Source organism: Ornithodoros turicata, chromosome 1 (assembly GCF_037126465.1).
Source record: "Ornithodoros turicata isolate Travis chromosome 1, ASM3712646v1, whole genome shotgun sequence".
In the NCBI taxonomy this organism is placed as follows: Eukaryota; Metazoa; Arthropoda; class Arachnida; order Ixodida; family Argasidae; genus Ornithodoros; species Ornithodoros turicata.
The window spans coordinates 2,246,644-2,269,415 of record NC_088201.1 but is presented as its reverse complement, the minus strand read 5'-3'; the positions used below and the strand labels follow the sequence as shown (position 1 = coordinate 2,269,415).

General features: G+C 48.1%; 1 protein-coding gene across 9 annotated transcripts in view; it reads right to left on the bottom strand.

The window, feature by feature from the left end:
• LOC135377295 (complexin-like) overlaps nucleotides 1-22,772 on the bottom strand; it is a 495,185-nt gene that overhangs the window by 356,857 nt on the left and 115,556 nt on the right. For 4 of the 9 annotated variants that reach the window (XM_064609614.1, XM_064609616.1, XM_064609613.1 and 1 more), the window contains exon 2: nucleotides 20,814-20,839. Coding sequence is in view for 2 of the 9 variants with exons in the window: in XM_064609625.1 (XP_064465695.1) it covers nucleotides 4,611-4,701; nucleotides 20,814-20,839 (117 nt within the window). In the remaining 7 variants the exon portion in view is untranslated. Of the gene's footprint in view, nucleotides 1-4,610; nucleotides 4,702-18,740; nucleotides 18,815-20,813; nucleotides 20,840-22,772 lie in introns of those variants that run through there. The other 5 variants (XM_064609625.1, XM_064609626.1, XM_064609615.1 and 2 more) reach the window with 3 other exon arrangements.

Sequence of the window (22,772 nt, the reverse complement as noted above, 5' to 3'; positions counted from 1 at the left end):
CCTCCACAGATATAGGGTGTTTGTGGAAAGAGCGGCGCGTAAACGCCATCTCTATTGTCTTACTATTGAGAGACCGCATTTCGCGAGATAGGAGACTGTGGTGCCCAGAGCGTGCTGCAAACTACGCTGAAGAGTATCGCGGCGGATAGCAGAAGTCCATATGCAGATATCGTCGGCGCAGAGGGTGATACGGGTACGGCTATGTATCTGTGCTGGGAGTAAAGCCACGACGACGCTAAATAAAAGTGGACTCAGAACACTCCCTTGTGGGACGACACGCTGCAGAGGGTAGACGGCGCTATCACCTCAGTAGTGCGCACAAAAAGTAGCCTGTCAGTGAGAAAATCCTGAACACAGAGAAGCGTGCGACCTCCCACGACGGCCTCTTGAAGTGACGCGACAACAGCGCTGTGAAAAACACTGTCGTAAGCTTTCTTTACGTCAAGGAAGACAGCGGCGGTAAGCTGACCTTCAGACTTCGCCTGTTGCACCGCCGCCACTAGGTCGATGATGTTGTCCGTCGCAGACCGACCTTGACGAAAACCAGCCATCACTTCCGGAAAAAAAACGAATAGACTCGCGATACCAGTTCAGCCGTGAGTGCACCATCCGCTCCATAGTTTTCCCAACACAACTAGTGAGGGCTATTGGTCGGAACGCGTCATGATTGTGTGGCGACTTGCCAGGCTGTAAAATCGGAATAACCAATGCCAGCTTCCAATCGCTTGAGACAGTACCAGTCTGCCAACTGCCGTTATAAGTGGACAAAAGAATCTCATGAGCGCTCGAAGGAAGGTTCTGAAGCGTCTTGTACGTAATTTGGTCGTGTTCAGGAGAAGTGTGAGCAGGGTAGTTCCGGATGACAGCCGTCATCTCTGTCAGCGAAAAAGGAACATCAAGAGCTAGATCTTCCGACGATTCGAGGGCTACAGGGATGCCACATCGCAAGGGTAATACCGCCCCCAGACGTTGTAGTGGAGCGGACTACTCATCCGCAGTCTCGACTTCCGAGCGCGCGGTAGCCACAGACAACGACCTGAAGGGGTTCCGCTGAACGACAGGTGCAGATAGGCCCTTGACAACACTCCATATTCGAGACAGCGGCGTCCGCGGAGATGGCGTAAAAGTTGTCCAGCTGTCTCTTGCAAGCCTGGAGAGATGCCTTTGAATAGCCTTCCGTATGCGGGAGACCTGAACCCGAGGGAAGACCTGAACGACGAGCTCTTCGTTCGGCATGACGACAGTTGCTCATACTAAGCGTCGACAGCAGTAAACTGTACAGGTACACGGTACTCCCTTGCGGCAGAACGCGTGATGTTAATGACAGTCTAAGAGAAATTGGGCACGCAGTCAACTTCTCCTCGTATACGATTGCATCTTCGAGAGTCGCACAAAAATATGTTCAGTTTGTCTTCTTGATGCTGTGCGTGAGGCGGGAACCCATGGCACCACGAAGGTGGACCTTGCTTAATCCCCTTGGCGCATGTGTCACAGAGGGCGTGTTCATCTGTGCATCTCTGTATCCGCGTGCCGTGTGTCCGTGCGTTGTAATACAGAGTTCGTACACTTTTTGGGTTAAACAGGAAGCAACGTTCACATCTCGGAGCTGTACACCAACATTAACACGTGTAAACAGATGAATACAATGCAACCCTTGTTGCTGGCCTCGCGAAAAAAAAAAATTCATGGAACGAGCGGCCATGATATAGCGTGAGTATTAGCAGGAATCAGCTGTGCACCAACGATACCATGTTTTGTTGCAACGGACCTGTAATGGCCACTCATTGAATAAATGCAAAAGTCTAATCACTACGTGTGCTCTAGGCGAGAAATGGACCTTAAGTGAACCATTCTAATTTCTGTGGTCATCACGATGCCCTTCTGTTTAGAGTTGTCAAAATCTGTGATAACTGTATGTATTTCGAATTGATATGTTTCATTAAACCTGATATGATTTCTGATATATTTCTGTGTTCTCGTCTGGTATTGTTGCCTGGGTGAGGAAAAGGGAATACAACGCAAACGAAGCCCGCGAACGTAAACGTGCCATGACTAATTATGCACTACATATTATTCATTCTTCTGACATCATTTATTTACAATCGTAGTAGTCCGCGCAACGGATGGATGGCGGTGACCGTCTCTATCATGGCGTCATTCTGAAGACACAGGGGCCTATGGGAGTTGCGCTACCTGTTTAGATATACCTTGATTCTCCCTCCAGATCTGGCCGTTTCGTGCTGCAGCCTGCCGGAAGAACTTGGAGTTAAAGGCTCGAGGGAAATCTCGAGGTTCCGATTGGGTTTTGCAATATTTATAGCAGCGTGCGTTGTAGGCGTGTGGTATCAGTCACACACAAAAAAAGAGAGAGAGAGAGAGAGAGACAGAAAAAAAAAAAAGATGCCTGACCATTGTCAACGTGCGTACCGCTTTTTGTAGTATTACTGTTACTTCACGAATTTGATTTTTTTATATATTGAAAGCAGGGTGTTCAAAATTAAGCTTTCACTAGCACTTTATAAATAGGCGAACAAAAGAAAACTGGTGCTATTTTTTCTGTTGATTGAGTAAGAAACAGGTGCTACATAATTACACGGTAAATCTTTTCACACCTTTAAAGGTGTAATAGCGTGCATGGCGGACGCCTTTTTAGGTGTAATTTTGGTAACATCATAATGGAGCACGGTTTCGCACAAATTTTCGTTACTCGAGTGTTGTCTGTCCTCCAAAAATTTAGTCTTCCAACATGTCAACATTGTTCACCAGTATTGTAGACACTTGCGCGTGCTCGATTATCGATAGCGATGCATATATGCATTAGCTCGTACCAACGATATCCAAGACATAATAAAAGCAAGATTTGCACTGACACTTGATCTTTAGTAATGCTTTCCGAATTTTGTAAAATATCATACTGGAGATGCAATGTTACGCAACCAGATTGAATGTGCATAGCGCACACCTTTAAAGGTGTGACAAAGTTTACAGTGATAGCAGTACCTGTTTCTTACACAAGTAGCGTAAAGTTATCATCCGGTTTCCTGTCATCGCTGTGTTTGCGTAGCGCTCGTGAAAGCGTAATTCTGAACACCCTGTATAAGGGAGGGCAGGCTCGTGTATAAATTATCTAGGTGGTAGTAAGCAGAGTAGTTATGGCCATAAGCTTTAGCCAGAAGTGCAGTCGACCTTCGATTTATGAACGCCTGACGTTCCTACAAAAAATTGAAGGGAAGAGTTGTACGCAATTGTAAGGCGAATTTCAGCGCCAGCTGTGTATGTTGTTCTAATAGAATGGTTGAAATGGTTCACAACCATACCTGGGTAAATTACCTCTAAAACGTAATTAAATTACATTATGCATTACTGCAATTGACATGTAACGAAATTACATTACAATTACTACGAAAAAGTAAGGACATTACAAAGTCATTGCTTTACCACTATTGACATACATGTTCCCGAGTGTTGTAGAAGCCACAAGGGACAAAAACACAAAAGTTGACGAAACTTGCCTTCCCCCAAATTCGGGAAAATGTATGCTGACAAACAGCGTCCTCGATGAACTGCACCGGTGCGCCCCAGTGCGACCTGGTGCGGCTTGCCATCCTCGATAAACTGCACTGGTGCGCACTGAACGTCCTCGATTAAAGGAGTGCACCCGTTCAGTGAGTTGCCCCGAACCCACACCAAGAAAATCGGCCGAGCGCCAGAATGCAATCCCAAGAAGCATCGCGATTGCCGGAAGCACGGAGGAAGGTGGAAGCGGCAAGTAGCAGCAGACAGTCATCGTCAGCATGGCATTCGATCGGTGCCGCTCGCCAGGTGCCTCTCGCTACGGGTCGCGCAGCCTACGAGTCACAACGAGCACAGATCTCTAGGTAGCGCATGCTAGTATCCATCAGATCCACCAGTGCAGTGCAGTTTCATGTTCGATAATGCCTCCGCCCAGGGCACCGCCAGTGTAGAGCGCCACGCACCACTGTGGTTTCGGGGCAATTCCGGAGCAAGTTTATCGAGGACGCTAAAAGTAACAACCTTTAGCTTGTACACTTCTACACTCTAAAAACAGAACTTCACCGCATAGCATGCTGTGCGCCAACCGTTGTCGCGAATGATAGGGTTCTCTCTTTTGATTCGAGTACAGAGGGAGGCGTACGCGTTTTTGTGGCAATTTGGATATACTATAGTAATTGCCACAAAAAGGCGTACGCCCCCCTCTCTCCTCGAATCAGAGGCGATAATAACCCTATCATTTGTGGCAATGGTTGGCGCAGAACATGCTATATGCGGCGAAGCTCTGTTTTTAGAATGATATTTGTCTCTTCTACACTCTTAAAAATGAACTTCACCTCATAGCACGCTCCTAGCCAACCATTATCTCGAATGATATCGTTATCTGTCTTGATTTGTTGAAAACACGGGGCGTACGCCTTTTCTGTGACAATTATGAACAGCATAAGTGTCACAGAAATGGCGTACGCCCCCCGTTTTCAACAAATCAGGGCAGATAACGATATCATTCGAGATAATGGTTGGCTAGGAGCGTGCTATGCGGTGAAGTTCATTTTTAAGAGTGTACGTGTCAGGCTAGTGTGCCACGTATGACGTACCGTTCCACAATGTAGAGACGAAGATGACACAATGTACAGGAAGGTTGTCCGGAGCGCCAACAATGATTCTCCAAGGTTACAAACCGTTGACCTGAAGAAACAACAACAACTTTATTTTCGGTCTTGGAGAGTGGGGAGTTTCATCGCAACAGGCGATACTCTACCCCAGTGCTTGGTGGAATGGGGGGAATAAAATAACGAGCCCCTTTACAATAACGATCGAAGTCCGATGGTGTCCAGAAATGTCAGAAGAGCTTTGAGCGCAGAAGCCTGAAGAACGTTTGTTTGCGGGTGCCCTAACTAACGCAACTGGCTCGTTGAACGGAACTGACGTTCCACGTGCCGACTGAGTGTGTCACCGTTCATAGTGGCCGTTCTAATTCGTTTAACTCGCCAGTCCCCAACTCTCTTTCTTCCAATCGACAACACAGAACACACACTCTGTTCTCTCGTAAAAAGTAATGAGTAATGTCATTAAAATTACTGCCCAAACGTAATTAAATTACATTACAAAGTACATAATGTTGAAATTACCAGAATAAGTAGTTCATTACTACCCAGGTATGTTCATCACCATGCGATGTCTATCCGGTGGAGCCTTCGCAATGTCACCCCGCGCGCGAGGTCTCTTCGCCAATCCGGTTCCTCCACGCTTCCCTATCTTTCAAATCATGTTTTCATACACTGGGCGTGATGGATGAACCTATTCTTTTCTCAAATGTTTCATCTTACGAGTACGAGTTACAGTGCTTTGTATTGCTGGTTGGATTACACTCTGCGGTGGTCACGTGACGCGCGTTTTCAGTTGACGCTCTAAAGGCCGGCCCGCATGGTGAGTGTTGCTGTGAATATCGCGCTGCGTAAAACTCTGCATGGTCACGCACCATGAAAAAATACGCCCTGTCAAACCGCATGGGGCTGAAATCCCGCTGCTGCGTGCACGCCGGGTTTGGCGTATGTGCTTTACGAAGTGTTGGCAACATTCTCCTCTCCTTCCTGTGCCGTCCTGAAGTGGTTATTTTTGTGCGCGTTCCTTTGTAATTGATTTGCATTTGGCAAAATGAATTCCTCACGAGCGAAAGTTGTTGTACTTGGAGATTTATTTATTTCCAGTACTGTTAGCCCTAGTAAGGTCTGCTACAGGGGGGAGACATGACAGGAATGACACAGGTGATCAACACTATTAACAGATGCCAGTAAGAAAACTAATCCACAAGAAATTGGAGGGGTGCTTCTATACAATCGCATAGGAAAGTGCCTCAGTAAACTTTTGTACGTCGGTGAGTGATTGGGGCAGTCCGTTCCAGAGGTCAATAGTGCTTGGAAAAAACGAATATTTAAAGATATCTAAACGTGCGTTATATGGTTTAATGCGTTTGTCATGACCAGTTCTATGGCTGCAGGGTTCTGCTTTTGTAATGTATTCGTTAGCGTCAATTTTTAAGTTCTGGTGGTAAAGAAGGAATAAGAGCTTCCGCTTAGCTACCCGCCGTCGTTTTGCTAGCAGTTCTAGCTGTAGTTCACTTAACATTGCTGTTACGCATGAGATGTTGCTCTTCCAGCTTTTTTGTAAGAGCGGCAATTGCTAAAAATGAAGTAGGATGCTGGAACGGAACCAGAAGCGACTTGCTGCACAGTGATTGGTTGCTATGGACGCCCGTGAACTGACTGCTGCGTGAAATATCAAACCTGCTTTGAGGCAATGAATCACGCGCTACGAGCAGCTGCGGCGTACAAAATTTCGCAGCTGCTCAGCTGTTACGCGAGAAAAACGCACCATACCTGCCGGCCTTAAAATGTCACCCGCTTCCAAATTTCGAACGCTAGCTCCCACGCAAATTGAGATACGCACGTCAACAGAGGAATAAATTTTGTATCCTTCGATGTCAGCATCGTGTTTTTGGACCCCTTAACGGCCAAGATTTTGTGGATGTTACATAAAGCGGCGTGCCGTTCACAATAAGCATAGCACGTCAATGGGGGTTGACGAGGCCAGAGCCAGGGGCATATCCAATGCGCGTACCAAGTTTCATCTGCCTACACTCTTAGAAATGAACTTCACCACATAGCACGCTCCTAGCCAACCATCACCCCGAATGACAACGTTCTCGCCCCTGATTTGTTGAAAACGGGAGGAGGAGCCTATTTTGTGCTCATTATGCACGGCACAAAATAGGCTCCTCCTCCCGTTTTCAACAAATCTAGAGCGAGAACGTTGTCATTCGGGGTGATGGTTGGCTAGGAGCGTGCTATGTGGTGAAGTTCATTTTTAAGAGTGTACAGCTAGAAGAGAGAGAGAAATGGCAGTTCAGTGCATTGGGAATTTTCGTTACGCGATGCGTCTCGCACACTTTCATTGCGCTGACACCAGTGGCGTATCTAGAGCTACCTGCGCCCATGGCAACATGGGTAACGTGATGTCCTTGGGGATGCGTTTTCGTGTGGTCCGCACTAGGTTTCACACTACAACCTCTCTAATGGCGGGTGCTTTAGATCATTTATGAATGTTCCAGGTTGAGTGCCCGACCTGGCACATTCACACTCGACCACATAATGGCGCCTCTGTTCACCTGGCGCCCATGGCACCTGTCCACACCTGCCACACCCTAGATACGCCACTGGCTGACACTCTGCGAGGGTCACGTGACGCACGTTTTCTGCGGACGCCGACTACGCGATCTCGGGTGGGTCAATTCCCTTCCCAGCTGATGCTGTAAAAATCCTTCATATATCGAGGGATTCATAAATCCAAATTTAGAATGCGTCCCAGAGGGCACCGTTCATAAAGCGAGATAATTTCTAAAACGACAAGTTCATAAATCGCGGGTCGACTGCATCTCGTTGTTGACCTCGACTGCAGGTCGCTTTGAGAAAAATGGAACTGAAAATTGGGATTTCATGGCCTACATTCTCGGGGTTTCACATCACGGGCGTGCACTAGCTTTTTGAAAGCACGCACCCGCACCACAACAAAGTACACGGGAGAAAGTCACGCATGAGAACCCGAGCAGATGTAACAGTTCCGTGAATAGTCATTAATGTAGCGCAAAACACACACGTTCCATGTTCCACGTTAGCAAAGTTGCGTCGATACTGTGGACGAGGGCAAGGTAGAAGCGGACAAAAGGTCTCTTATATGGCTACCGTCATCGCCCGAGAACAGTTCTACAACATATTGAAATGTTCTCAAGGCACGACGCAACGACGCTTAGCAATATCGATCGCCATGTCCCGGTGTAACTCAAGCAAGACGTCCCGCATCAAAATCTGCGCCGTAAAAATTGGATATGTATGCCCAGTGGCGTATCTAGGGTGTGGCAGGTGTGGACAGGTGCCATGGGCGCCAGGTGAACAGGGGCGCCATTATGTGGTCGGGTGTGAATGTGCCAGGTCGGGCACTCAACCTGGCACATTCATAAATGATCTGAAGCACCCGCTATTAGAGAGGTTGTAGTGTGAAACCTAGTGCGGACCACACGAAAACGCATCCCCAAGGACATCGTGTTAACCATGTTGCCATGGGCGCAGGTAGCTCTAGATACGCCACTGTGTATGCCATACATGGTTGCTCTGAATGTGTGCCACATGCTGCCACATAGCTGGTGGATATCTATCAACTACCGATGATTGCACGGTGTCTTCTACCTCGTAGTAGCGCTGTCGATACGTGCCTTCCGCTGACCGGAACGCGTGAGCGTCCGATCCCTCATCATATCGCCGTAGCACCTTTCTTTGCCTGGGAACAGGAACACATGACTCTTCAATGTCGAGCTCGCCTCCGTTTGCGTTTCATTCTTGAAGTGCGAGAAGCCGTGCCTAAGTTGAATAATACTCCCTTTGACATTTTCCACCGTTTGTTCTGCTTGGTCAAATCTCAATCCTGGTTTCTGTAAATCTGAGCTCACGGTCTCTATAGTCTCGAGAACACGAGGGTCAAGAGCTCTGAACATTAAAAAAAAGAAAGAAAAAAAAGAAACCGTCTCGAATCTTGATAATACCTTCGCGAACCCACTTGTTTTCCCTCCGTCCTTTTTCGTTCCTGTAATGCAATCTCATCAAGAAATGGCGGCTGTAATTCTGAACAACTGATCGCAGGGAGGAAGCCTTGAGCGTCCATCGTGTTGGGCAAAATTTTCGGAGGCTTGCGTTTCCGCCTTCTTGTCCACACTCTTGGAACGCATGGAGGTGCTTTGGCGAGGACATGCCGAAGTTTATCACGTCTGTTATGACGCCCAAGAAATCACGACACATGTCCAATGGCTGGCTCATTTCTTGAAGCACTAAGTTAAGAACGTGCGCTACACAGTGCACGTATATTACTCGAGGCTCCTCTTGTCGTACCAGAGCTTGAAGTCCACTGTGCTGCCCTTTCATGTTTGCCGCACCGTCGTAGTACTGTCCACGACACTTGTCAATAGGAAGATTGAATCGGCGTAGGATATCTTTCAAGAAATGGTGAAATGGGTTCTCGCTCTGGAGTCTGCTGTACTAAAAAAGCCGCAGAAGCATATTGACACTTGTTCCTCGAATGATGCCTGTCGTCTCATCCATGATCACGGCACAAGGCCCCGCTTCACGGATTTCATTTGTCAGGGAACGAAGTACATCATGCGCCATCATTTCCAACCGCATTTCCGGCAGCAGATGGCGAGTTAGAAGACCGCATTTTGTGACGGACAGCCTGCCTTCATAACAGACTCCAGTGACGTAGGCCCGCACACTGTTGCCTGAATTCAGCTGGCAGCCGGCTGCAAAATCCGATTAAATTCGTTTTCTAAGGTTTCCGACCAAAAGACCAAACGAAATATTCCGATTACATGTATTTCATGCACCCACTATTCCGATCGCACCTTTAGTTCAACTGCGTTTTTTGTCCAGAAGCACCAGCGTCGCCCCACCCAAGGTCCAACCTTTTTCTTTTTTAGGAATAGCAAGTCGGCCTGGGCCTGGCTAACCTTTGCTCCTGTGGCGTCGCTCCTGTCGAGGAGGTTCTTCCTTCTTGTCCAGGGGACGCGACACAGGAGCGCCGCCACGAGCCCTGACCGGTGGTGATGGAATGTGCCCGCGTGCAGAAGTTCGTGGCCTCACGCTTGGACGGTGCTGGCATGCGCAATGGTACGCGGCAGCAAAGACACGTCTTCATCGTCGTCCACGGGCCGCCACATCACTACCCCCCCCCCCCCCTCAGACGCGGAGGAGGTGTAGATCTTGCGGTTGAGGTCCGCATCAGGACGCGAAGAGGAGAAAGAAGGCCGTCATGTGGAAGAGGGACGGCTGGGCTTGCGTCTTGTGCTGAACGGGCAGTAGCAGCGGAATGACTGGTGCGGACGAGCGCTGGCAGGGCGGGTTCCATTAGCGAACCGAAGCGGAGTGCAGGCAGGTAGGCCGGAGTTATCCAGTGAGGGGCGACAGAACTGCGGCCGGCTCGTGAGCGGTGAGCTCGTAGTGTTGTTGCCAGGAAAGAGCCGTGCAGAACCATCGTGAAGCTCGGGAAGACCGGGAGTAGAACTCACTGTGGCCTCCGTGCGTGTCCCCGGTGGAACGTTGGTCCCGGTGCCTCCAGACCGCAACTAGATGGGCTGCTAGCATCATGTATCGAAGCCTGATGGAAAGGCAAGGCGGGCAGGGCTCTTGGGACTGGCACGGCGATGCGGATGGGGCCGTGCGGTCGCCAGCGGCGTACCGCGACCGGTATGGGAGTGTGATGCTCGGGAAGATACCGCTGGTGGAAGCCGGAAAAGAGCCGCGGTGAAGTCTCGTCGTCGCCTAGGGGTTCCTACACTCTCTTTTTTCAATAAACATATTCCCAAGGTTATACTTCAAACTGCGACTTTCCAGACAGAGAAAAGCTTCCTGACCAGTTGCAAAACGCTCTTCGTGCCTTCCTGGAATCCTCGATGTGACGTCAGAATGGGCGACCCAAGCTATGGAAACCACCCGAAGCGGGACAAGTTTCGAACACTGGGGCACAGCTCTCATTATTACGTCACGTATTCTTGCTTCCTCATCGTTGTGCGCCCTTTGTAAAAGTTCACTAATGTCGTCTATTGGACTTTTCTCCCCATCTTGGACTCGCCTTCAAGCCTTGTTACCTGTGCGCCCACACTATTGATTAGTGGTGGTTTTCCACTGGTTGAGCGGTCGGTTGTAAAACCTTATCGCTGCCTTAGTTAGCGTTTGGATGCTCCGATCCATTACGTGCTCCAAGGCATGACGCACGGGAAATACTTCTTTTTTTCAGACTGGCATATTTGCTCGATAAAAAGATTGATGGATTAGGTTCATCCGGGAAAAAGATTCGATATAATGCTCTCCAAAACGACACAAAAAGGTGTCGCCCTGAAAAGTGAGTGGAGGACTACGAAAGTTTTCCGGTTTGAAGAGAACGTCACTTTATCGAGAAATTTAAATTACTCCACTTTAGAACTATACCGGATGTTTCATGCAAATCCCCGAGCTGAATAATTCAGATACGGCTACCGAAGAACCTCATTTTCGGTAAATATCCTCGAGGCATCGGCCAAGAGCATAGCAGTGAGCGGCTCAATTGCATACATACACTCATTAGCGAGTTTTAGTATACCGGTATTGACGCCACCACTGCAACGCGCATGCGCGAAGCCCTCTACCGCTCCTACCAGCGAAGTCGACACTAGCGCCGCCACGCTCCAACTTCGCCGAGCAAGATGGCGGTTTCCTTGATTGGGACCATGGAGGAGAGGGCTATAAGATCGGAGGGCCGTGGGACCCCTCTAGCGGTCGCTCCTGGCAATACCACGCCCATCTAGTTGCCCGGTCACATGATCCCCACATGTTTCGGCGTTATGGCGGTCTGCGCGGAGGCTTGGAAGTTAAGGTCATGGGGTGTTTCAACATTTGCCGCGTGATTAATCACAGCAAAACAGAAGAGAAGCCAGGCAATGTCACGATGACGTACGTACGTCTTCTAGCGATTTAGTGATCCATCGCTTCCAGACAGAGCTTGTCTATTTTGTGTTTCAACGCGGGTGTGATAACTCCGAACTCCAAAGATGTTATGAAAGCGGAAACAAGTTATTCGGCCGCAGCTCGTCTCTCTATTCAGGTAAGACACGCCGTGTGCATGGAGGACGCCATGTTTGATGACGTCTTGCCGTGACGTTTATGGGTCATGTGTGTGGGCAACTAACCACAATGCCATGCGCGGGTCACAGCACGCCCGCTTGCATTGGGAGAGGAGCTTAGGGCATTGCCTTAGTTTCTTACCTCCGTGATTGGAACGTCAGCGCTAGAAAACATGACAGAATTTTGGTGTGTGTGGACATTCTCCTCTTGCGAGTGTCCGGTTTGGCATTCAGTTATTCAAAATAAGTTGACTTAGTGCAATAACATGTGCTATGCGATACGTTGCTTCCAGCGACGATCGCGCTGACAACAACCTCCCCGTCTTAGATGACACTTTGGAGCACTAGCGGGAGGCTGCGTAGAAAACGTCAGGATGTGATGTTACTACGATACCTTATCTTTTCGTATCTCATCCTGTACGTTACCTGCAACTCAAACTTGAATACATGGCCCTGGCCTCCTCTGCAAGATAGCAAAGGTACTGTACATGTGGTGAAGGAGAAGAGTTAGAACTCGTCGTGGAACTGACCGGTGGAGGAACCAGAAATTCCTTATGAATATCGCGGCCTCTTATAATGTATTCTTTTCCCTGACAGCCATGCTCATGGGTCGTTTTTACAGATTCCAAATCTGCACTGCAATGTGGGACCTTCGCGGCTTCCTCAGTCCTGTGGTCATTGAAATTCTACAAGTATACAAGAAAGCAAGCGCACAGGGTCACTCTATCGTCTTCCAGTGGATCCCGGGTCATGTGGGCATCAGCGGAAACGAGGACGCAGATAGAACAGCCGCAGGCGCGCACCAGTACACCCGGCGTGTCCCCATCATCTTGTCTCGGGGGGATCGCCGTTACCTCGTCTCAAGCCTGATTGGCCCCATGATGCAGTCTCAATGGCAACGTGACATCACCACCCACTCTCCGCTGTACTCCATTGACCCCAGCTTGTCCCTTACTCTCCCTTCTCTTCTGCCCAAGCATACCAATATCACGATCTATGCCGATGACATTTGCATATGGACCTCTGCAGCGCGCCGTGATGCCATTCAGCGTCGTCTGCAACATGCTTTAGACCTTCTTGTGGCGCATCTTGCTGACCGTGGGTTGTCGGTCTCGCCGGCTAAGACAGTAGCTATGGCATTCACGCGTCGCTCCTTCACCAAGTACCCCCTACTGCTAGCTGGCTCTAGACTGAACTACGTCTCGCATTATCGGTATCTAGGCATCATCATTGATAGGGGACTGACATGGTCGCGGCAGATCAACTCCCTTTCTGCTAGCGCCCGCATCTACTGTAATGTGCTCCGGCACCTCTGTGGATCCACATGGGGCCCGTCCTGTGCTGACCTCCATCGTGTGCACTGCTCCCTGTTGCTTGGCGTTATGCGCTATAGCCAGCCTGCCTGTCCTTTATGGGCTCTCCAACTCTCACGAGCGGGAGCTGCTCAATATTCAAGCCAGAAGTCTCCGTCTCTGTTTGGGAGTGCCAAAGACAACGGAAACCTTCTCTGTTTTGGCGGAGGCACGCGAGCCATCGGTGCTTATTATTCGCGATAGTGTCGCCTTACACGCGTACACACGTTATCTTGCCCGCCATCCAGCCCATTGCGTGACATCTTGCCCAGCTCTGTGACATTGCGCAACGTTATCCCGCATCTGCATTCGGTCAAGCTATTTGCCGTTTACGAAGCAACATCCCCTCAACTTCCGCCCGGACCTCCTTTGCGCCACCCATGTGGACACTTCACTACCCCACTGTACGAACGTCAATTCCGGGCCTTAGGAAAAAGAAGGTTGTGCCAACAGTTGTGGCCTGCCAACTGACCTTGTTCCACATCTACAGTCACCACCGGCATCGAACCCAAATATACACCGATGCTTCAGTCTCTCTAGTTGGGTCGTCTGCTGCCTTCTGCATCCCAGAGGATGGAGCTGAACACGGCTTCAAGCTCCCTCTTATGTCATCTGCTGAGGCCGAGGCATTTGCACTACTGGCCGCTTTGAGACATGTCTCCTCGTGTGCGCCCAGGGCCTGGTCGGTCCTCACCGACAGTAAAGTGGCTCTGGAGGCGCTGGCCTCTTACTCTGCCGCAGTCATCAGTGACACCTACACCATGATCATCGCCCTGCACTCTGAACTTGTATCACTGGGACACGAAGTGGTGTTCCAATGGATTCCGAGCCATGTCGGAATTTCAGGCAATGATCGTGCTGACGCTCTTGCTCGGCAAGCCCACGACGCTGAGCAACCAACTGTCTTTCCCCTTGCGCACTCTACGTGCCAGCTGAAAATCCGCCGCTTCACTGCCAACCGCACACAGCTCTTTCAGCAGGAAGCTATACGAACCAATGCCTTCCTTAAATCCATTGACCCTTTAATGACATATGCTGTGCCTGGCCGCATCCCGCGCATCGAGGAATCGCTGCTTCATCGGCTGCGGCTGAATGTGGCCCGAACTCCTCTCCTCCTATTTAAGATGAATCAGCACCCATCACCTCTTTGCCCAACGTGCAACGTAGAAGCCGATGTGCCACACATTCTCATTGCCTGCCAGCGGTACGAAGACCACCGATCGAGTCTCCGGCGCCGCCTTGCTCATCTAGGCTACCGAGAGCTTTCCCTCGCGGTGCTATTGGCCCTACCCAGCACGCTGAAGTCACGTCTGCGCTGACACGATTCCTTCGGGAATCTAAACTTCTGGGCATTCTCTGATGCGTCCTATGCGCAACGATTAGTGAAGGAGCTGTTCCTTCTGTATTTTTTGATAATTTTCTGTATCCCAGCTGTAGCAGCTGTTTTCTTCTGTTTGCTTGAAAGCATTAGGGAATAGCAAGCCCACACCGTGGCTAACCCTTCCCTTCCCTTTTTTCTTACTTTGCATTAAACATATCCCCCCCTTACTCTCCCTCGCCGAATGCCGCGTTCCTTTGCCACACTCTTCCACCGCATGAGACTTAATATGTGGCGTTTACACCGGCCTTCAAACACCTCCTCGGTGTCGGCGCGTCCAGCCTCTGTTCCAAGTGTGGTGTGCGTGGTGACCTCCATCACGTTCTCCTGGTCTGCGGCGAGTACGATCGCGAGCGCGCCCTCATGGAAACTGATCTCCAACGCGTCGATCAACGCCAGTTCGACTTAGCCAAAATTCTCGGGCCATGGTCGGACCCTCACATCTGATGTGTTGTGTGCCTACGAGCTGTTGTCGAGTTCCTCTCCAGCACAGGACTAATGGACGAACTCTAATAGGACACCTTTCCATCATCATCACTTTCTCATCCCTTCCACAAGCGCAATGGGGCAGTGTACCGCCATAACGGCGGAGAATGACCCACCACATCATCCCATTTATGTGTGTGTGTATGTGTGTATGTATGTATGTATGTATGTATGTATGTATGTATGTATGTATGTATGTATGTATGTATGTATGTATGTATGTATGTATGTGTGTGTGTGTGTGTGTGTGTATGTGTGTATGTGTGTATGTGTGTATGTGCGTGCGTGCGTGCGTGCGTGTGTGCGTGCGTGCGTGCGTGCGTGCGTGCGTGCGTGCGTGCGTGCGTGCGTGCGTGCGTGCGTGCGTGCGTGCGTGCGTGCGTGCGTGCGTGCGTGCGTGCGTGCGTGCGTGCGTGCGTGCGTGCGTGCGTGGGTGCGCATTCATGACTTGGAGTAGACAGCTGTTGTGTCCCTATCCTGTAGGGGACGCCTTCCAAAGTGTCATGAAGGATTTCAAGGTACTCACGTACGTTAGTTAGGCTGATACATTGCGCACATTAAGATGACCACTACAAATTGGAAGGAGCCCCCTGGTGTCCTTTGGGCAAAGCAGTGGAGATCCTGCTCGTGGCAGAAGCCAATTAGTTTTGAAAACGCAGACCCTAATGAGGTAGGTCTCTTTTTGAACGCTAGGTGGCCCTCCGATAGCGCGACGAATGGCATCCATTTATCGACCGAGAAGGGAAAGAGGTGAATCTATAACAGTGTCTCGTGTATAGGCAGGAAGTTGGTCCAAGTTTGAAAGGATATAGTTGGGACTGAACCCGCGCATCCTTCTTTACCTGCGACCTACCATTATACCACAATTTCATGCTCAGCAACATCTACTTTCTACTTTAATAAACGCGCAAATACAAACGACTAAATACAAACGTTGATATCATCAAGTGCAGATGTATGTCGTTTACTTTACGGGGGGGGGGATATGTTTATTAAAGATAAAGAAAGAGGGAAAGGTCAGACAGGCCAAGGCCGACTTGCTATTCCCAAAAGAGAAAAAAAAAAGCAAAAAAGAAAGAAGGAGAAAAAGAGAAAAAAGAAGCAGAAAAGGGAAAGGAAAGGAAGGAAAGAGAGCGACTTTACGGCTTTTCAATTCAACTGTGCAATTCGAAAGCTCGGAAATCACTCGCCGTGAAGTGCGACCTTGCAATTGAGACCGTGTCAGTTTCAATTAGCAAGAAAGTTAATTGGCGTAAAATCTTAGTGTAGCAGCAACTATCTCAGTACCCACCCGCCGTGACTATCTCTCATTCGACTAAATATTCAAACCTATATACCTACACTCTAGATATCTTAACTGGACCAGAGGTGGGGAAACTACTTTTCTTTTGTAATGCATTACCATTACTCATTACATTTTTGCTGTTACCGAGGCAGAACCAATGCCATTGCCCTGAGTAATGTCATTACTCTGGCATTTTACATTCTCCCAGAGGAGTCTAATAAGGCATTATAGGTATCAGTCGCCCGAATATTGCTCAAATCGATGCAACTGAATTGGTGCATGCATGCAATATGTATAAAGTATGCTTAAGATTTACTGCAGCGCAGGGGTAGTTGGTGCTCAGCACAAAGCAAAAACAGCACTTGTTACAGATGTAGAGGCTATTTCTCTTCTTCTTTTCTTTTTTTTTCGTTCATTCTCCTTTGACCGAAAAGCGTTAAATGATGAGAGTGATTGGAGTTTTAATGGCGCACGGGCACTGTAAGGTCAGAAAAGCGTTAGTGGAGGCGGTATGATGTTCTAAGGAGGAGGAGGAGTGAGGACTGCCTGCTCAGACACTCCTCCGTGAAAGGGGGAGTAAACGAGAAAGGATAGAGGGTCAGATATTAAAAGAAATGAGAAATTAGAAACGTAGAGATAAAGAAATTAGGAGGGAGAGAGAAGGAAAGCGTTCGCGACAGACAGCACCACAGAGGAAACGAAAGCTAGGAGCGCGTCTCGCGCTTTTCTACGGATGCGGGTGGGACCCAGCGTGGGTGCGTCAGAGGAAAAAAAAAGGGTGATGACACCATCTGTACACGTACCCACAGGGGTGACACAAACCCGCCATTGTTGTAACTACCCTCAAGCGGGTGCTTTTGGCAAAACTGCCATCTTGTCCTGGTCGCACGTCATAGAAAACGTCATTTTCAGGTCATGTGACTTTGTTTATATGTCCTTTTGCCGCTAACTGACATATTTTCGCCGTCATAACACCAAGAGATTACCGTATTTTGCCAGCGTAAACTATGCGGTGCTTCTTCCGCAACATGGTAGCCCGTTTCTTCTTAGTTTAAGTACATGGCATCGGCTCGGTAAGTCTTAACGCACAGTCGTCATCACATCTTTGGAAGTCAACAATACGAGGCTTTGCGTGCAAAACTGCCCGTTTTACTGCAAGATTATCGGATAAAAATAATTCCCGTGATCGAAAAACATCCAAAACGTCGTCCAGAAACAACAACCGCATTGTTTACATACGGTTTGGCCGTCAATCACGGGCGCCGCCATCTTTAAGGTCACGTGCGCCTTGACGTTTGCTGTGACGTGCGACCAGGACCTGTTCAGGATGCATTGCGTTCGACCAGCACGCTTTCGCCTACGGAGGAATACATTGGATGCCACCCCTGTGCACGTACCAGCCATACTGGATAATACCCCGCGCTTGGTTGTTCTTCTTGGCAGCATTTTAGCAGTGCGGAACCGGGCAGTGCTTGTTGTTCTTTTAGTTCTGGAAGCGGGGAAACTCCATCGTATAGGAAGGAAAGTTTGGGCATCGTTTTGGGTCACCACGAAACATGTCGGCTGGCTGCTGTTACTATCATTCATTGAGTGCTTGTACAGGGGTCCGCTAGGTGGCGAGCAGCCAGTTGAAGTGGCGAATAGTAATGACTATACGAGGAGAAGTGACCCGGGTTCGAATCTCGGCGCCGGCTGTGGATATTTTCCCTGGGATTTCCTCAGACGCTTCAAGATAAACGTTGGCATAGTTCCCTGTGAAGTCGGCCCAGGACATTAGGTTAACCATTAGTAGAGCTGAGCGCGGTTGCGGGTATACCCGAGGGTATACCCGCAGTTATCCGCACATCGTCACGATTTGCGGGTAGGAATTCGCGATCGATGCGGGTAGCGGGTAAAATGCGGGTGTAAACGCAATGCGACCTCGGGTAATGCGGGTATATTGAAAGAAATCGTCGCGCGACGATTTCTTTCGTTTCTACGTAATTTCTGTGTGCCTTGGCGGCAGTATTTTGCCTGGCCAGGTTTGTTCCCAAAGTTGAAAAATACACGAAGAAACCCGTAGTCGTTCACAAGGTGAGAAGGGACGAGAACCTGACCCGCAGTTGCATTGATTCCATTCCGGATATGGGCTGATTATACCGGTGAGTAATAGCGTTTCTCTCTCATTAAAGGAGCTATGAACTGTACCAAGCGAGCCCGCCGACTGTGTCGGCTCCAAACGGTGATTTTAACGTGCTGTCTGTGACACCCTTTGTATAGGTTAATTTGATAGGTGCGTATCTTCGGCATATAGCACGCTCCTAGCCAACCATCTTCCCGAATGACAACGTTCTCGACCATAATTTGTTGATAACGAGAGGCAGAGCCGATTATGCAACTATTATGCACGGCTACAAAATGGGCTACGCCTCCCGTTTTCAACAAATCAGAGACGAGAACGTTGTCATTCGGGATGATGGTTGGCTATAGGAGCGTGCATGTAGTGAAATTCATTTTTTACAGTGTAAAGCAGAACGTTACGTGTACCTCCGCGTTGGCGTCTGATTGGGTGCTACAATTCTTCAGATGACGTAACGATGGATCGAGGTATCTGGACGACGGTGCGTCTACTTGCCTGAATGCGAAAGAGAGTCCGTTTTTGTATTAACGCTGCACAAGTTATGAAGGAGAAGAATTGAACAATAAATTGTAAATAGAATTACGAAGCGTAGAAGAACAATATTACATCTGTTAAACCCGTAACTAAATACATGCAGATAGGAGTTCTTACCTCCTTTAAGGTAACGATATTGCGATTGTGATACCCTATAAACGGACGCTCAATGGCGTGGAACCATAAATCAATCACAAAATGACGTTATAACAATGATGAGAAGCTCATCAGTTGGTACCTCCCAATCTTTTACAAAATATCCCCCACGACGTTCGAGGTCTGAGGCGCACAAATAAGGGGAGGCTTCTGCTCAACCCCTATAGCCAACGCCGCAGAGGCAGGAAACCACGGGGAGGGGGTGGGATATGTTTAATGCTGATAAAAAGGGAAAACCACGCAATAAATGCTTGGAAGGCAGTACCTACTTGTCTGCTTCAAATCTGCATGTACATGTTCGTTTACATTGTTATTATGCAGTTGAGCTACAGCAGTTAATAGTATTTTTTTTAAAGAGTAATTACCTAAGTGGGAAAGTCTTGCAGCTCCAGTAATAGGGGTCCAACCTAACCACTCCACTGCGCAAACTAACAAACAAAAAGTCAAATAATGACCATTAACAAACACAAAATGATCTAGCTGTGGACTCCACTAAGCGTCAAACACCTCCACTGCTGACAGAGGGTAAAGCTCCAGGGAAGCCTAACGTGAAAAAAAAAAAAAGATACTTGTCTGAGCACTATGGGGGTATTTATCTCGGGGGAGATATCGCCATCACTTCGGAACACTTTTATCAAATAGAATTCGCGAGAAATTGTGTTTTTCCAATTGATCTCCGAAATTTGCCAAGTCAACCTCACGAATTTTTATTTTTTTATTTTATCTTACGGAAACAGAAAGCGCACGTCGGATTGACCCCATTGCATCGTAAAATAAATTTCCTACTGCTTTGGTAGCAGTTGCGAAAAACGTCGTTTCCAGGCGCGCAAATCGTCGGCCGAGCTCTGTTCTTCGCCCAAATGAATGCAAGATGCGACGGAAGGAAAACGATCAACCCGCCCCCTCCTGTTTGACTCTCGCTCTTCTTTCCGATAACTTTTTGTTGCAACCACGCTACCGTTATCAGGCGAAGCTTGGAAAGGGGAAGGGGCGGGTGCAATAGTGTTGACCCCATAGTGTTCAGACAAGTAGATTTTTTAATAAGATTTTTTTTATTTTTCACGTTGGGTGAAACACCCTGTATATGTCACGTAGTACACAATGAGTGTATTACACATAGAAACACAACAGAAGCCTCACAACGCCCTGTGGGGGAGTATATTTATTGTATTTGTATGTATATTGTGTCTATTTGTAGTGCATTGTATTGTATTTGTGTGCGCCAACATTAGGGTCTTCACGACCGTTCTTGGGCACCAATAAAACATTATTATTATTATATATGTGTCAGGATTTGACTCCCTTTTTTCTAAGAGTGTATAATGCATATTACGTAGCTTAGAACTTGAAAGGGGGCTTAATCGCTTGTACGCGATAAATACGACGATGTAGCGATTAAGCCCACTGGTTAGCTATCCAAAGTAACTTGGGAACGTTCATTTTCGTAACTTTTATAGTTCCATTTTTCACGCAGTAACTTAACCTGTAACGAGTTCCTTGTCGAGTAACTTGATCATCTCTGTAGAACATGGAAGGGGGCTCCAGCGATGAAGTAACTCGTCATCAAAGTACCGCTAACGAGCGTTTGGTTGATTAATCGATATTACCGCTTCTTCTCCTCCGCTGGCGATTTAAGGAACGGATCACATGATATTCGATTCGTAACCTTGCACAGCGGCAGGACGGGACATTTTAATGGACAGGGTTTCCATTGGCGTCCCTTAGTGCAATCATTAGAACCACGGAAGTAGGAATTTACAAAGGTACGTGCATGTAAAAAATGTACTTACTTTCCCCAGTACTTCTTGGTCGCCACCTGTAAAAAAGGAAGTCGTTAAACCGGCTGTGTTTTCAAAGGACAAGCGAAGGAAAACGTTCTTTTTTTAAAATGAATACGAAATCCAACGGATGCGGAAATCGGTTTGCCATTTTCATTGCACATCTTTTTGGTTGCGAGGAGTGCAATCAACCCCGTTTTGTTTTTTTGTTTTTTTCCAATAAACATATCTTCCCCCCCCCCCCCCCCCCCCCCCCCGTTTATGCTCCTCTGCGCACTCCTCCTCCAACGTGCATTGCTGTCGGTCACAACCGGGCCAAGTTGACGACATGAACAGCGCAAATGTCGCGCCACACACGTAGAATAGAAATAGAAAGAAAAAAAAAAAAGGAAACGTAGGTCGCACTGGTGCGACCAGCTGTTCCAGGACGCGCCACACACATCTTTTCTTCATGCACACCGAGGAAAAAGGAATTATTCTGTCGTACTATGGGGCTCAATATACGTCAAGCTCTGACGAGCGAGAACTGCAGCCATTGTACAACTTACTTACATGCAGGTTGATACGGATACAAACGACTGCCAAGGGTCATTTCGGTCAAAGTCTCATTACGCCCAATAATCCTTTAATCATCAAGTGTCTCATTACCTTCAAAATCTCAGTTCGGTGAATAGTGTCTCACTATACGTTCAACAGCCTCAAAGAAAAGGGGAGGGAATATGTTTATTGAAAAAGGAAAGGTTAGCCGGCTTGTCGTTCCTTACAAAAAGAAAAAAAGGAAGCGCCATACTTGCGATGAGTGTGTCGTACACTTTCCAAGGTGTCACTGAGGCGAATGTGCCACAATGGAGTATACTACACAGTGTTGTCTGAGGGTGCGTGTAGTGCACACATGGCGAACGGCATCGCAAGGCAATTTTGTGACGAGCCAAAGGTGTCACACCCGAGTTTACTGCTGCTTCAGAGAAGCGCACTTGCTGAGAAAGCTACGGTTTTTGTGTTTCCTTTGCTGTCTTGTTTACGATGCGAAAATGTTCTAAAAGCCGGGAGAAGTCATTACGAAATAAAGGTATGCGCCGACTTAACGTAACAACTAACAACTGTTTAACCAGACGTGTCGTCCGTCATACGACGGACATCATCAGTGCCAGACTGAATGCTAATGTTGCATGCACGAGAATGCAATGAATGCTAATGCACGAGAATGATAATGTTACGGTAATGTTACTGATAATGTTATACGTTAAGTCGGCGCATTTCTTTATTTCGTAAAGTCTGGTTTACGTAAACTTTTTGGTATCTTCAGAGTTTGTGAACACAAACATGCTGGTGTCCCAGCAAATATTTCTTTATTCCCATTTGCATTGCCTTCTTCGAAAAACAAGAAAAGCAGACACTCCTAGCCGTCATGCCACGTTACTCAAATACTCATTGATTCTGTGAGCAAACAACTGGTGTGCACTCTGAAAGGTTGCGCAGGATCTGCCACAGGAACGTGCACCAGGAGCTGCCTTCAACAATTTACGTCATTGTGAAAAAAAAATACAAAAAACAAAGTGCTGCACAACTGACATGACGTATGCTCCTGTTCGGTGATGGTATCACATGGCATGTCGCCAACAAAACATATTTCACTGCTTATAGGTGCACAATGCTTTCTTTTTAAATATTAAGGACCATACAGTGACCATTCTGTCACACTGATGTCACAATGTTATAAAGCTGTGTCTTTCGGGGTGACATGTTTCTAGTAACGCGCTATCTGGTCTTGAAATTCTGAATTCCCCTGAGCAACAAAACGCGAATTCAGAATGCGTATCTGCTCGGAACACTTGCGCAGTGGTGTGCGACGCCGTTTGGTTTGGTCACACACGTAGAACGATATAGACCACCCGCCGCGGCACGTCACATCAAGATATCATGAGATTGGGAAAGAGTGGATCGTTGGCAAAACCTTTTCCTTCGTATCTC